Source organism: Morone saxatilis, unplaced genomic scaffold (genome assembly GCF_004916995.1).
Source record: "Morone saxatilis isolate NCDOM2014 unplaced genomic scaffold, NCSU_SB_2.0 Contig8, whole genome shotgun sequence".
Classification (NCBI taxonomy): Eukaryota; Metazoa; Chordata; class Actinopteri; family Moronidae; genus Morone; species Morone saxatilis.
Window position 1 is genome coordinate 20,585,702 of NW_023340257.1, and position 13,634 is coordinate 20,599,335.

Sequence of the window (13,634 nt, forward strand, 5' to 3'; positions counted from 1 at the left end):
ACCACAAGGCTGTGCCATAGCGTCACCCTAAAACATGAATGTAGATACACGCACACACATAGCCGTAACACCACACCTCTTCATGTTGTGGAATGGTGCATTGTGTACAAACAGTGACTGAATGTATAATATAAGGCTTGGTAAACACTGCATCAACTTGTTCACACTCATTTGTATATCCACTCGATGACATATGGCATGTTTTCATACAGCTGGGAAATTGTAAAAATTGAGTGCGCAGACCAAAATGAGTATTCATTTGTTGCCCCCCTCTGCATTGAGTACAGAATGTACTCAATACTTACTGCAAGTGTACATTTGTGTGTTCAATGAATAGTTAGCTTGGAGCCATCAGCAGTAAATCCATATTCATTATATTATCCAGTTCTATGATTGAATCCCATATGCAGCATGGCTGTGTCAGCTCTGCACAAAGACAATGGCCATTCAATATCAACATACAACTGCCGGGGTGATTGAGGAGCTATTGTGAGATTGTATTTGGCTGTAAAAGACAAATGTGTTCATTACCAAAAATGAATCCAAGAAATGAGTCATTTGAGAGGGAATGAGGAAACGTAATTCAATGCTAATTCAGTGTTGGGATATGCAAACTGGGAGTCGTTCTGTGGAGATTTGAATACTTAAACAATGTATGGCCTGGGTAGAGTAGCCTGCTTTATCTTTGTATGCTAGATTGATTCATTTCATGAGCAATAGGAGGCTATTTATTCTCAGCTCTTTTAACACTCAGTGGTTGGCCTGAGGTCAGGTTGTACAGTAGAATCCTGTTAAACAAGCGATCTTGTATTGTGTTGGGATTAAAGCTGAAGAAATAGGAGCCATGACATGGAAACAATAGAGATGGATTGCCAGAGGAGGATGTGAAGGGCTGGTCCACATGGGGTTCCTCTGCTGGTGCTCAAGTTTTAATTCTTTCCTCCTGTACAGCTAAAAAAAAACTTTTTAAATGATAGAGATGTTGCGTGACACCGTGGAAACTACTCAGGGAGCGTTTGTGGTTCAGTGGCTGTTCAGGACGCACATTTCGCAACATTGGGAGTGATTTTTATCTGGCTGTCTAATCCAGGCGGATCGCTAATGCTCACGAGGGCTCTGGGAAAGTGTCATCGGCTGTGGGCAAGTCAAGCACACACAATTTATTTAGCTGAGCTTTTTTCTAATGTGCTCCCTAGGCCTGTGTGTATGCGTGTGAGTGGCCAAAAGGCAAAAAGTACTAAAGCCGGATTTCTATTTTTCCTATTCTCAGCTGCTGGATAAATAAACTCCACATAATCTTCTCTTTCAAATATTATGTTACTGTGGGTTCTTCAGTTCATTCACATAAATGTCATTGTGGTGTTGGCTTAGTCTCTTACTATTGTTAACCATTTGATCGCATTTTTTTTTTACAGGCCTGGTTTGCTAAACATTGGGGAAACTGCCACTCAGCCCTGGCTGGCTGACACATGGCCCAACTCCTGCTCCAACCACAACGACTGCTGCATCAACTGCTGCACTGCAGGCAATGGCAACAGCGACAGCAACTTGGCAACATACAGCCGCCCAGGTATGTAGTGTCGACACTTCCATACGTAGGCACCAACCAAAATACAAAAACAACACATACAAAAAACACTCCCCTCAAACGCAATGATGCAGTCCTTGACAAAATAACTGTAGAGATAAGAAATGTAGGAGCTGGGGGAATCTGCAGCGCAAAAGGAAGCAAAATCTGATATCTGGGTTAGCTCCCTGGAGAGTTGTTCTGTGTATCTCTCCTTTCTCTAGGTCTCCACAAGAAAAACCTGAAGAAATATTAGGATTAAGAGTGACTGTGTGCTTGTGTGTTTGATTTATCTGAGGTTAAAGTAGAGCTGTTTTAGGCAGGAAATAAAAGGAGCACACTGAGAGGGGCTTATGGCTCTACTCTGTTGCTAATCGAATTGCTCTGCTTATTTCCATACTGTTGTTATAGCCGGTAATGTAATTTCCCCTAAGTGCTCAGTTATTTAAGAAATGTGCAGTGGGCACAGAGGTCAAGGCTGGACTGCAGACGGTGGCCAGAAGCAGAGGAATAGAGAATGATAGAAGGAGAAAGGTGCACCTGGCAGACCAGATGGAAGGGAGGGGGAAAGAGGAGTGATGAAGAATAAGTGTATGCTAAAACATACACTGAAATGTATGAGCGGAGGTAGGGAGCGTGAATGAGATAAAGTAAAGTAGGGTAGGTGGTGAGGAAAAAAGGGAAAGAGACTTATAGAACACCACCAGGTGGCCTTTTAGTTTATTCAGCACTAAGACACTAAGACAAGTTTGGCCTCAATATCTTATACACTACTATACAATATACTCACACACAGTGACCTATGTGAAAGAGAACACAGTAAAACTTGCAGCCAAAAACTTCAGCTTGGATGACACAGGGCTTAATGTTATTAATTTTCAGCTGTGACCCAAGTCTTAAACAACCCGATCCTCGGAAAATGGACTGAATTGAAATGCTTTATGTTCTAAATTATGCACTTTGGGACTATGCCTTTAAGGGCAGCCCATAATTCCTGTCCAGCTGTTGGGCCTAATATCCATCCAACCATGCAATAGTTTCTCCTTACATCAAAACCTTTCCCTGTGAGGATTAATAATTCATTTTGTAGTCTTTATAGTCATCAAGTTCAGTTTTTGCTTTGTGCTAATCACCCTTCTGAGGTTGAAGTGTTTAACTCTGCCTTAACATGGTGCGATATGTTTAACAGGGAATAACAGGCTAAAGGAAGCCCTCACTCTTCGCATGACACCTCGCTGTATGACACTAAGGAGCTTGCCAGACGCATGCTTTGTGTGTGTGCCAAACCTAAACTCTGTGAACATTAAGAGGATCACTGACTAGGTGACAGAGCAAAGAAATAGGAGTTAATGTCCCTTTATCTCAGCCATAGGGGCGCTTTCACACATCAACCTTTGAAGTGTCGAGCTGTTCCGTGCTGCTGACATGTGAGGCGCATGGCACGAGCAGCATGCACCTATGGCCGTCCTTGGTATTTACCGCAAGGCTGGCTCTCAGATCTGCTGGAGGATTTGAATATTTTATGAGCCAGGGAAAATTGGATCTGTCAGTGGAGCTGTGCTTTTACTGCACGCCTCATTCCAGGTCTTTGATACAGACATGTCTCTCTGTCCCTCTCAATGAGCAAAGACGCTCCCACTGTCAGATGGAAAAGAACAGAGATGACACCCACATTGAGTCACGGGTGAGACTGAGAAGAGGCTGAGCGAGAAGGTGTAATACCACCTGTGTCGCTCACCCAAAGTAGATCATTTGGCAAACAAAACTGAGACCTTAAACCAAAATAGAAATGTCTCTCTGATGGGCACAGTGATCTTTCAAAAGCTAGAAATTAATATGCAAATGTATTTCACTTTCGTCATATAAATGCTTTCAGCTCGGCAGTAGATCAGATCATGGCCTATTGTTTCAAAGCTTTTACCAAACTGCCATACTGCTGCTCAGCTGATCAGCAATAGACGACATTGACTAAATACCCTCCTCATGTTCTCCAGCCGACTGCATCGCCAATTATAACAACCAGATGGAAAACAAGCAGACCAACCTCATTGTGCCAGAGTCAGGAGTCTATGGAGATGTAGACTTGTCCAACAAGATCAATGAGATGAAGACCTTCAACAGTCCAAACCTGAAAGAAGGCCGCTTTGTGGGTCCAGGGGGCCAGCCGACACCGTACGCCACAACCCAGCTCATCCAGTCCTCCATCATGGGCAACAACATGAACTCAGACAGAGGAACTGGAGGGAGTGGAGGAGGACTCGGGGTTGGAGGGGAGGTGAATGAAAAACACTGCTGGAAGCCCACCTCAGTCCTACAGCAGAAACAGGACATGGGCTCCCAGCTGCAGTACAACATCATGGAACAAAACAAGCTGAACAAGGGTGAGTGTGCGGAATACCCAGCAGCCATGGTTAAAGAGGTCAACTCCGAGCCATGATCTTCCTCGACTTGATTTCTCCCTCTGTTCTCTCCTCTCCTGGCTCTTTCAGCCTCACTGTGGAAGCCTGTAGAAGAGTTTCATCCTCATATTTCCCTCGGTTCTGTCTCGCTCGTTTTCAGTCAACATAGGCGTCATCACTCTTTCTTTCTGCCCGTCTGTATGGCATTCATGTAACCCCTCATCACCTTCCATGCAATCATGTGTAATCTTTGCCGCTAAATGTGGGCCAGGCCTGAATTGCTGTTGTCGTTACGGTATCTGGGTTGTCTTTTTGTGATGAGGGCAGGTGTGAGGGTTTATCTTTGGTGTCAGATTTCTAAAGGAAAGACAAAGATAACTCTTGGATCTATAGACGCTTTGAACAAAGCTATCATCACCTTGTTGTACCCGCAGAAAGGAACCACATCTGGTGTGATAGTTTTGAGATTTTTCGTGCAGATGTTGCATGTGTTCATATACTTACCTGAAAATTATAAAGCATGGAACTGCATGCCATTTGTCATGTGTAACACTGTTCACTCTACTCAGTGTCATGCCATTTCATGGTATACATAATTTTAACTGTGAACTGGTTTTGTACTGCTGATAAATTAGTCTTTCATTTCCTTGTTAATTTGCTTTAAAGTTTTTGAGTTGTCAAAATGTATGCCTGTTGCCGCACTAACTACGCTCTCCATTCTCCCCACCATCAGACCGCTACAGAGGAGGTGACAGCCCTATGCCAGCTACCATTCCCTACAACCAGACCCATGACAGCCACGGTGGAGGCTCCTACAACAGCTCTGACCGAGGCAGCAGTAGTACCTCCGGTAAGCGGGTTGGGGCATTAAATACGAATAAGAGTATTTCCAGGAAGGGTATTCAGAGGTTATAAAAACAAAGACTTTTTTTTTTTAGAGGTTTATTCTTGCTTATTTTAATTTAACTCCCAAAGACTTATTATTATTATTGTTGTGAACCATATAATCACATACACATCCCCCCCTTCCCCCTCCCATTTGAAAATCCCACTTTTGCTCAAAAGCAATACATCACTTTGAGACGCTAATAATACATGCTTTAAAATGGTAATTTAATTAATTTCCATGTCAGCCTATCTTGAAGAGAAATTGAAAGGGAGATATCTCCAGAAAGTGGAAAATTGCTGAATATAAAGAGAAGAGAAAACTGACAATGCCTTAAAAGACATGAGCACTGTGCCAGGCATTTCCTTGTGTCTTTTGTTCTCTGGGTGCAATGTCATCCAAGGGATGTTTAAAACAAATTAAATAAAAGGATATTTTTGTATTAATTCTATCTTTTTGTTTTTCTGCCTTCTTTTTTATTTCTGTTTGTCCTTGCATAGTTTCCACTGCTTTCGTTAATTGGCTTTACTTTAATTCCAGTATGGAGCAGCCTAATTTCATCAGGGCCTCAATGTCTGTCTGTGGACAAGGACAAATGATAACACATTGCAGACGGCATGCAACACTGCTACCTTAATGCCATGTATCCATTCTGATATTGCGTTTGAAGTTCAAGCCATTAAGGAGAAGCCTTTAATGCTCACTGCACCTCACAGCTCATTGGTTCACAATTCTAATAGTTTGGTATTAATTGGACCTTTTTCTGCCATTTTCTTCCTACCTTTTCTCTTGGCGCCGCTGTAGGGAAATGACTGTTTTATAGTATTTCCTATCATTTAATAACTGAGAGGTATGTGTGCACACTTGCATAAAGTGGAGGGTTGTATTAGCCTTTGCACTCTCACATGTAAAATTATCATTTCTTTGTCAGTCAGTCTTGTTAATGCATTTTGTCTGCTGTCAATTCCTTACTCATTACCTTGCGATTTCTTCAACATTAATAATTGATGTGTTTTTCTGAGACAAGCCTGTGTTTCTGTAGGTGTCTTGTGACTGACGGAGTGCTTTCTTTCTCCCCCATTTTTGAGCAGGCAGTCAGGGTCAGAAGAAGGGAGTCCGCACCCCCAAACTACCCAAACAGAGCACAATGAATTGGGCTGACCTTCTGCCCCCTCCCCCTGCAAACCCACCCCCAAGTCGGAGCACAGAGGAGTACTCTCTATCGATGGAAGAAAGGTGGGACATTACCTTCTCAGACACAAAGACACAGACATTCTGACAGGCGCGCACACACATACAAACACACACACACACACACTGTATTACACTACAAGTTCATTCTTCCTGCCTTTCCTCTGCTCCTTGCATCCACTGCAAGCATGTGCCCCAAGGGTTTTCTATCCATTAGCGCTAGACTCATGTCAAACCTTGATTGAAGGATGGCATGAATATTTACTGTATGTTTTCTTGGCTTCAGTATATGAAAACATTCATGTTTTTTTGTGAGTGATATGAAGTTAATGAGGCTTGTTTCTCTCTGTTGGCAGCTGTGACCCAGACATGCAGTGCCCCATGCCCCCCTCTCACATGTACCTGCAGCCTGATGAGCTGGAGGAGGAAGAGGAGATGGAGAGGGGGCCCACTCCTCCCATCCGAGGGGCAGCCTCTTCCCCTGCTGCTGTATCTTACAGTCACCAGTCCACCGCCACCCTAACCCCCTCTCCGCAGGAGGAGATGCAGCCGATGCTCCAGGACGCACATGACAGCCATGAACGCAGGTACGCCTGCATAATGTGAAACAATCTACTAGGATAGAAGCGTAACAAGTAGCGAAAGAAGAGTGGTCAGCCTGCGTAATATATCTGTGGAAATATATCTATTCTCTAAAGCCTCATAGAGTAACATGATCTACCAAGTATTTTAAATTCTCAAGTGTTTTCCATGTTTTAGCCCTTTAACTCCAAATTCAGTATATTGCACATCACTGTTGGCCACTTTTGAAAAGCATATTTTAGCTTTTAGATTGATTTCTTACCTTCGAGGGATCTATTTGTTTCAGTTCATTTCAGAACAGCATAAAAATGTACACAGTCTAAATTGAGTGCATTTTATTTTTTGGGAAAGAACAGAAACGACAACATCATTACATTTTGGTTTGAATAAGAAACCATTAAATTCACATCACTGTTGGCACTTGTTTTCTTAATGCTTGTTTTCTGTGTCTAATCTGTGGACAGCATATCCAGTTTTGAGTTTAATGTGCTTAGGTGAATCTCAGAAAATCACAAGCATTAATTGTGATTTGTGATTAATTGCCTAAAACATGCAAAATCAGCACTATGGTCCCATGATAATTGCCTGGTGTATTTTACAAACTTTTTATGCATAATTTATCAAAAATATTCAAAATTTAATGCAATTCTCACACTGTGTGTTTTTCACCTCTTGCAGGCGCCATGCTGTGAGCCCCCCACCCCCTCCAAGGCCCCTCTCTCCTACACACACATATGGGTACATCACCAGCCCATTGGCCTTGGACACTGACGGTATGGAGGAGGAGGAGGATATATTGGAGGAAGAGGAGGAGGGTGATGAGACAGATGCAGAGGTGGCCAAGATGCACTACCACCACACCCACCCCCACACACACCCTCACCATCCCCAGATGCACCCGCGAAGGTTGCTGTTACGAGGGCTTGAACAGACGCCTGCGTCCAGCATGGGCGACCTGGAGAGCTCGGTGACCGGCTCTATGATCAACGGATGGGGGTCGGCTTCTGAAGAGGATAATGTCTCTTCAGGGAGGTCCAGCGCAGTCAGTTCATCAGATGGATCCTTCTTCACTGATGCTGACTTTGCTCAAGCGGTTGCCGCAGCTGCAGAGTATTCAGGCCTCAGGGTGGCCAAATATCCCAACACTCAAGGCCATGAAGTTGGAGGAGCTTCAGGTAGGTTTTAGACCATCTGCCACATCCATGGAAAATGTTAATGCAGGAAATTTGAGGAATGTTAAAAGCAAACTCTTTCTCTGTTTCTTTTTTCAGCACGAAAATACCAAATAAATCCGTCAGGCCACCGTCCTGGTAGCCCGGTGTCTACAGACAGTAACATGAGTATGGCAGCTGTACACAGGAGGCCTCCTAAGAAGCAGAAACAGCATCCTGCAGGCCATCCAGCCAACCAACGACGTGAAGCCTATAATGAAGGTAAAAAATAAAAAAATAAATAAAAATCATCCTAGCTCAATGCATGTGTAATATACGAAAAATAATTATTATTAGGTGAGCTAAATTTGTGTTTTTTTGTCTATGGAATACTAGCTAAGGTTACTTAGAAGCAGACTTGTTTCTGTTCTGGGAGGACAGAAACAACATGCAACAAAAAACAACTATGATTTTAATCTCATGTAAAAACTAGATACTGTTTGTGATTATATTCTTGATACAAATGTGTCTTGTTCAATATTATGTATGGTAAACTTCCAATTCAAATAAGAGTTTAATCCAACGACAACTATTCGCTTTCATCAAAATTCAAAATATTTTCCAAGAAATTGTTAAAAATAAAAAAAATACTATTTTATTGTAGGTATTCTAAGTTTGGAGGTATGTACATGTTTGTTTGTAAAAGGTACTAATGGCCTAATACAGCCAACAGACTGATAGAGATAGACATAGCAGCAGTACTGGGTTAGCTGTGTCCCCCAAGTCCACAGATGGTCAGTTTGTATCAGTGGCTCTCCCTCTATTCCCTCTACAGATAAGGAAGGGAAAAGTGCAGTTTACTGTGATGTAGTGTCCGCAAACGACCGAGTGTCAGTGTGCCTCGAGCCAAAGTTTTAATCATCTTCTCTCGTGTGTTTGCGCACATGCATACATGGCATCACTCCTAATCTGTGACGGTGCTGAACAGATCGGGCGAGTGGTGGGCAGGAGGCCAGGGCCATGGTGGGGAGTAGGGGGGTTGTCTCAGGGGAGCTTTGCCCAGCTTGGCTATGCTGACACTGGGATGTCTCTCCACTCTAGCCACTAATGAAATTGATCCAGGTGCTCTGGCTCATGCTGAAGTGCCACCTTTCACTCGGCAAGGCCTGCACATAAACCAAACGGGGGCTAAATACCGGAGCAGCTGTACACAGAAGGAAAAGCTTTAACCTTGTTAAGTAAAAGAGCAATTGACTTTTTAAGGCATCATTCTTCACAACACATAGCTTTCCAACAGAAACCCACTGTTTCTGGCCCCTCCACTTTGATCTAGTGGAAATATCTCTTTTTAATAAATGTATCTGTATGTGAGTGCTGTGTACAGTATGTGCTGTCCCAGAGCTGCTTCTCCTCTTAGTGTCAGGTGTCCTTGAGTGTTGGAAGCACTTGGCAGGGAGATTTAATATCCAGCTCACTGGGAGCCAGACCAGCTATATCACTGCAGAAAATCCAACCCTCCCCCCCAACCCCGAACCTACGCCTCCTGCCATCATCCTTATATCCTGGCTTCTTCCCCATCAGCTGCCCCTCCCTTTGGAGTGATCTCTCCATCCCTCTCCACTCTCTCCTCTTCTCCTATGCTCTCCTCAGTCTTTGTTTGAGCAGCGAGGGGGCGGACTGACAGCTCTGCAACTCTGTCTGTCCATCAGCCCTCCTGCTGATTGCATTTGATCTGAATGGATTGTTTTTCATTTGGAGGTTATTGCCTCCCCCCCCTGTCTGCACATCAACCCCCACCCTACATACCCCGTCAGTAGTCTGGAAGACTTGTGCTGAGGTGATAGGTGAGGGAAGGTGATTTCATGAAATTTAGAGGAGGACAGAAAAAAAAAAAAACAACTTAACCATGTTTTCTACACACACAATATGCTATTGTGTATTCCCATAATTTGTTTTATGTGTCTCTACGTTCTGACCAAGACTACTATCTAAGCAGCATCACTATAAATACACAATACCATCAGTAAAGCGGTAGTAAAAAAAAAAAAGCCAGAAAATCAAGTGAAGCAGCCCTCCTCCGCCCCAGCATCCTCCCTTCCCCACCCCTTACCCCTCTTTGACCTACTCATTTCACTCTTGTTTGCACAGTGGATGTGGAAACACCCAAGTTATATTTCCCCCCATGATTCATATTGCGTTTGACTCTAATGCCTTTGTCTACCTCCTCTCTGAACTTAACCCTTTCCTGTCTCTTTTGATCTGTCTAATTAACCACCAGGCCCTCAGATACACCCTCCTTGGCAGGCCCAGAGACACTTTTCAGACCTGAGCTCTGTCCTCGCCGATATTTCCTCATAAATCTAACAGGCGCTCTGCTCCTGCCGCGTACTGAGCTATAGCTCTGAGACTGTGGCATTGATCGGACTCAGGTTGAGGCAGGACTCAGGAGGCAAAAGAGATATTAAAAAACTGCAGACGCCTCTCTGCTGTATGATATTGACTGGCCTCCTTTTATATTCAGGAGGAGTGGATGGAGGTGGAGGATAATCAGAAGAGTGTATTGAAGCTGCCTGATTCTGCCAACGAGACGCAGCAAAGACATCACCTGCCCCATTAGCCTTTTGTGTGTAACACGGAAACAAGAAAAGCTTTGATTCTCCACAAAGTCCGGCATTCCACAATCTTAAGAGTCTAAGGTTAGCCTTTGGGACACAAGCAAGGTGTAAGAGTTGGCCCTTTGGTGTGTTTATTAACTTTATAATCCTATGTGGATTATGGGTCTGGCAGCCAACAAAATCATCCTTCAGGTCGGAAACTGATTAGAAGATGAAAAGCCATCGATCGCATGCAGACAAGGCTTTTCTCTTGCCGTTTTGTTTAGATGGCTGCGTGATGTGAGAGGCTAGGCGGCCCACTGGCTGGCCTCATATGAATAATGGCTCAAGGACAAGCAGCATTGATTCATCGACAGGGGAAGTCGAGCAGGTCAGAGAGCCAGCTGCTGACCGTCACGCTCCCCTCTTCCTCCTCTCTTGCCTCTCACACAAATCTCATAACTCTCCGGCCAGATTCAGCCTCTCTAATGTCATCAGTTCTGTTTACTGTCTGTACAGAGGAGTTTCCGTTCGGCATAGCCATGTGTGCAGCTCTGAGTGTGTGTACACACACTGCAGCTGTGTTTGTGTATCACCTTGCAGGTGTGAGACAACTGAGTGACAGATGATACACACTAAAGTTTCTAGAGTACACAGATTCTTGTTCCTCAGTCTTCTGCAATTACCTAAACCCCAGTTATTGAGGTCTGTGGATAATTTGTTCTTGCATCCTGTGTTTATCCTTCAGATCTCCCGCCTCCGCCCATCCCACCTCCAGCAGTGCTTAAGTCGCCTACACATCCCTCCAAGGCAGCCCTGGAGGGCCGGGGAGTGATTTCCCCCAAAGCCGGTGAAGGGCGAGACAAGAGAGGAGGAACAGGGAGCTATCGGCCCAGAGAGGGCTCGGACCCCAGAACCAGCTCGTCTGAGCGCAAAGACGCTCAGGATAGACAAAAGACTGCTCATGGAGGAAAAGGGAATAAACATGAGAGTAGCACTGCCAACAAGGCACGCCAACACGCAGGTACAACAACAAATACAATGTGAGGGAATCCCTCAATGCTGTGTACAGTGGGTGTGCAAGTCTCAATTCCTCCTACAATTGTTCTTTGTCCCTAGGTTCAGAGGACATTCTGCCCTATAGCCGACCACAGTTCCCCACAGTCAACAGCCCCAGAGACCCAAGCTCCTCCAGCTCCATGTCCTCCAGGGGCTCAGGGGGCCGGCGGAGAGGAGAAGGAGGCCGCAGGAACCCTGCAGACATGGGCCTCAACACCACGGGGGCCTTCCAACCAGGAGACGAAGAGCTAGAGGTACAGATTGTTATGAAGTACACAGGCCAACCCTCAACACATCTGACAGCAATGAATATAGCCCGACCGAGCTGAGTAAGGTTTAAAAAAAAAGCTTATCAGATGATATAAAGACATAATACAATATTGCTTCCGATACCTAAGATTACAATTGTAAACAATTGTGAGCAAGATCCATACAGTACTAAGCAGGATACATTTTATATTAAAAATCTGTCACAATCAGTCAAAATCAACTTGTCAGCACTCTCTGGTAGACATTGTTTCTTAATTAACTCAAACCTAGTTTGGCATCTGTGTTCTGCAATTCTGTGTTACATATTGGCTCACATACTGCAATAAGGTTAGATTAGCCGATTTATTGGTGTAGCTCTAGTTGTGAAAGACGGATGCTAACCAACATGTTTGTTTTTGTGTTTTTACCCAGATGGTAGAAAGCTGAAGAACAGAGGACAAAAACGAGGGACTGTCCTGATTTTTCCAAGAGTGGAGCACCATTGTTTCTCTTACAATTTTAAATATCTCAGTATTTCACCATCATGTTGGCTGCCATCATACTGTACATCAGTAGTGTTTCTTTACATCTGGAAAACAGACCAATGGGTTTTTTTCTATCATTTTCTATGTCCATTTAAAAAAAAAGGAAAGAGTGTCTGAAGATAAAAGAATGGTGCATTCAAAACAAAATACGCAGTACTATATTTATGTTTAATTCCAATGCAATATGGAGTGAAATCTTACTCCAGACATTGACATGACTCGGCTTGCCTTGACAAGAACTGGGAGCCCGTACAGTCAGATGTTACTGTAATAAAATAGCTGCAAGCAGAGAGGGGTGGACTGTCTGTAAATATACTTGTATACATGATGTCCTCTTGTTTTACCCATTGTGGTACCTCAAATTTGTCTTCCTTGTTTTATTTTGCGAATTCTAATTTTATTATGCCAGTAAATATAATTATTTTATCATTTCCATCCATGTTGTAAATTGCTATATTATTTAGCTGCCCCAAGAAAGTACCACTTTGGGATTTTTTTTCTTTTGTTTTTTGTAATGCACTGTTATGTTTCGTGTTGTCGTCAATGTTTGTTATTTGTTTTACTTTGGTTTTAAAAGCACAATCACTAAACTTTATTTTAAACCATTCTATCTATTAACCTTTTTGTCTTACTGGAGGAAAACAGGTATGACAAAAGAGTCTAGTTAATCCTGATGATGATGATGATGATGATGATGATGATGATGATGATGATGATGATGATGTAGGTAAAGGTTGCTGTTTACGAAGGCTGTGCTTGAAAGGAGACTCCTTGCGTTGTGATTGTCTCCCTCTCCAGTTCTGACGCTAGCTCAAGTGATGAAAAAGACAGTTAATGTGAGTCATAGCTGCAATGTAAATATCTTTTCGCATTGACCATAAACTCAGCTATTGCACATTAATCGAAATGGTTTTGTCGTCTACTAATGCACTTAAACGAATGTCAAATACAGGAAATAAGAGTCACTTTGGGAATCTGGAGAGGTTGTAATTGGACAAGAAGAGTCTCTTTTCTTGATAAGGCAGGGGTGACAGACCCCTATTTTTAGAGGAGGAAGGGGGCTGTTGTTTATTCATAGGACATCTGCAAACATTTGTTTCGTAAAGCAAAAAAGTAAAAAAGAACTAAAAAAAAAAAAGATGAATAAAAAAGTTCAAACTATACATGTGCCTGTGGTCATTTGTTAACGTTCACTGACAGGATAAGGCTGGTTGTCTTCAAGACTTTTGACTTCAACGACAATTAAGTATTTAGGCTACAGGCTGTAGGTTGACTAAATATCTCGCGTATGCACATTTTTATAACCACACTAGGGCTGTTAAATGAATATTCTAAATTTGATTATAAAATTGAATTCAATTTTGAAAATGAATAATCGGTTGTGGAAAAAAGCTGTCTGTCTCGTGAGTTC

General features: G+C 43.2%; 1 protein-coding gene across 2 annotated transcripts in view; it reads left to right on the plus strand.

Moving 5' to 3' along the window:
• The window catches only part of robo1 (roundabout, axon guidance receptor, homolog 1 (Drosophila)), a gene marked incomplete at its 5' end in the record, with an annotated part of 109,894 nt that extends 96,518 nt beyond the window's left edge, over positions 1-13,376 (plus strand). Inside the window, 10 exon segments of one of the 2 annotated variants that reach the window (XM_035680383.1) lie at positions 1,416-1,570; positions 3,562-3,948; positions 4,700-4,816; positions 5,944-6,088; positions 6,400-6,630; positions 7,304-7,800; positions 7,897-8,058; positions 11,119-11,394; positions 11,490-11,683; positions 12,111-13,376. In XM_035680383.1, the coding sequence (XP_035536276.1) occupies positions 1,416-1,570; positions 3,562-3,948; positions 4,700-4,816; positions 5,944-6,088; positions 6,400-6,630; positions 7,304-7,800; positions 7,897-8,058; positions 11,119-11,394; positions 11,490-11,683; positions 12,111-12,125 (2,179 nt within the window). 2 annotated transcript variants of the gene reach the window in all.
• Between the last annotated feature and the right edge of the window lie 258 nt (positions 13,377-13,634).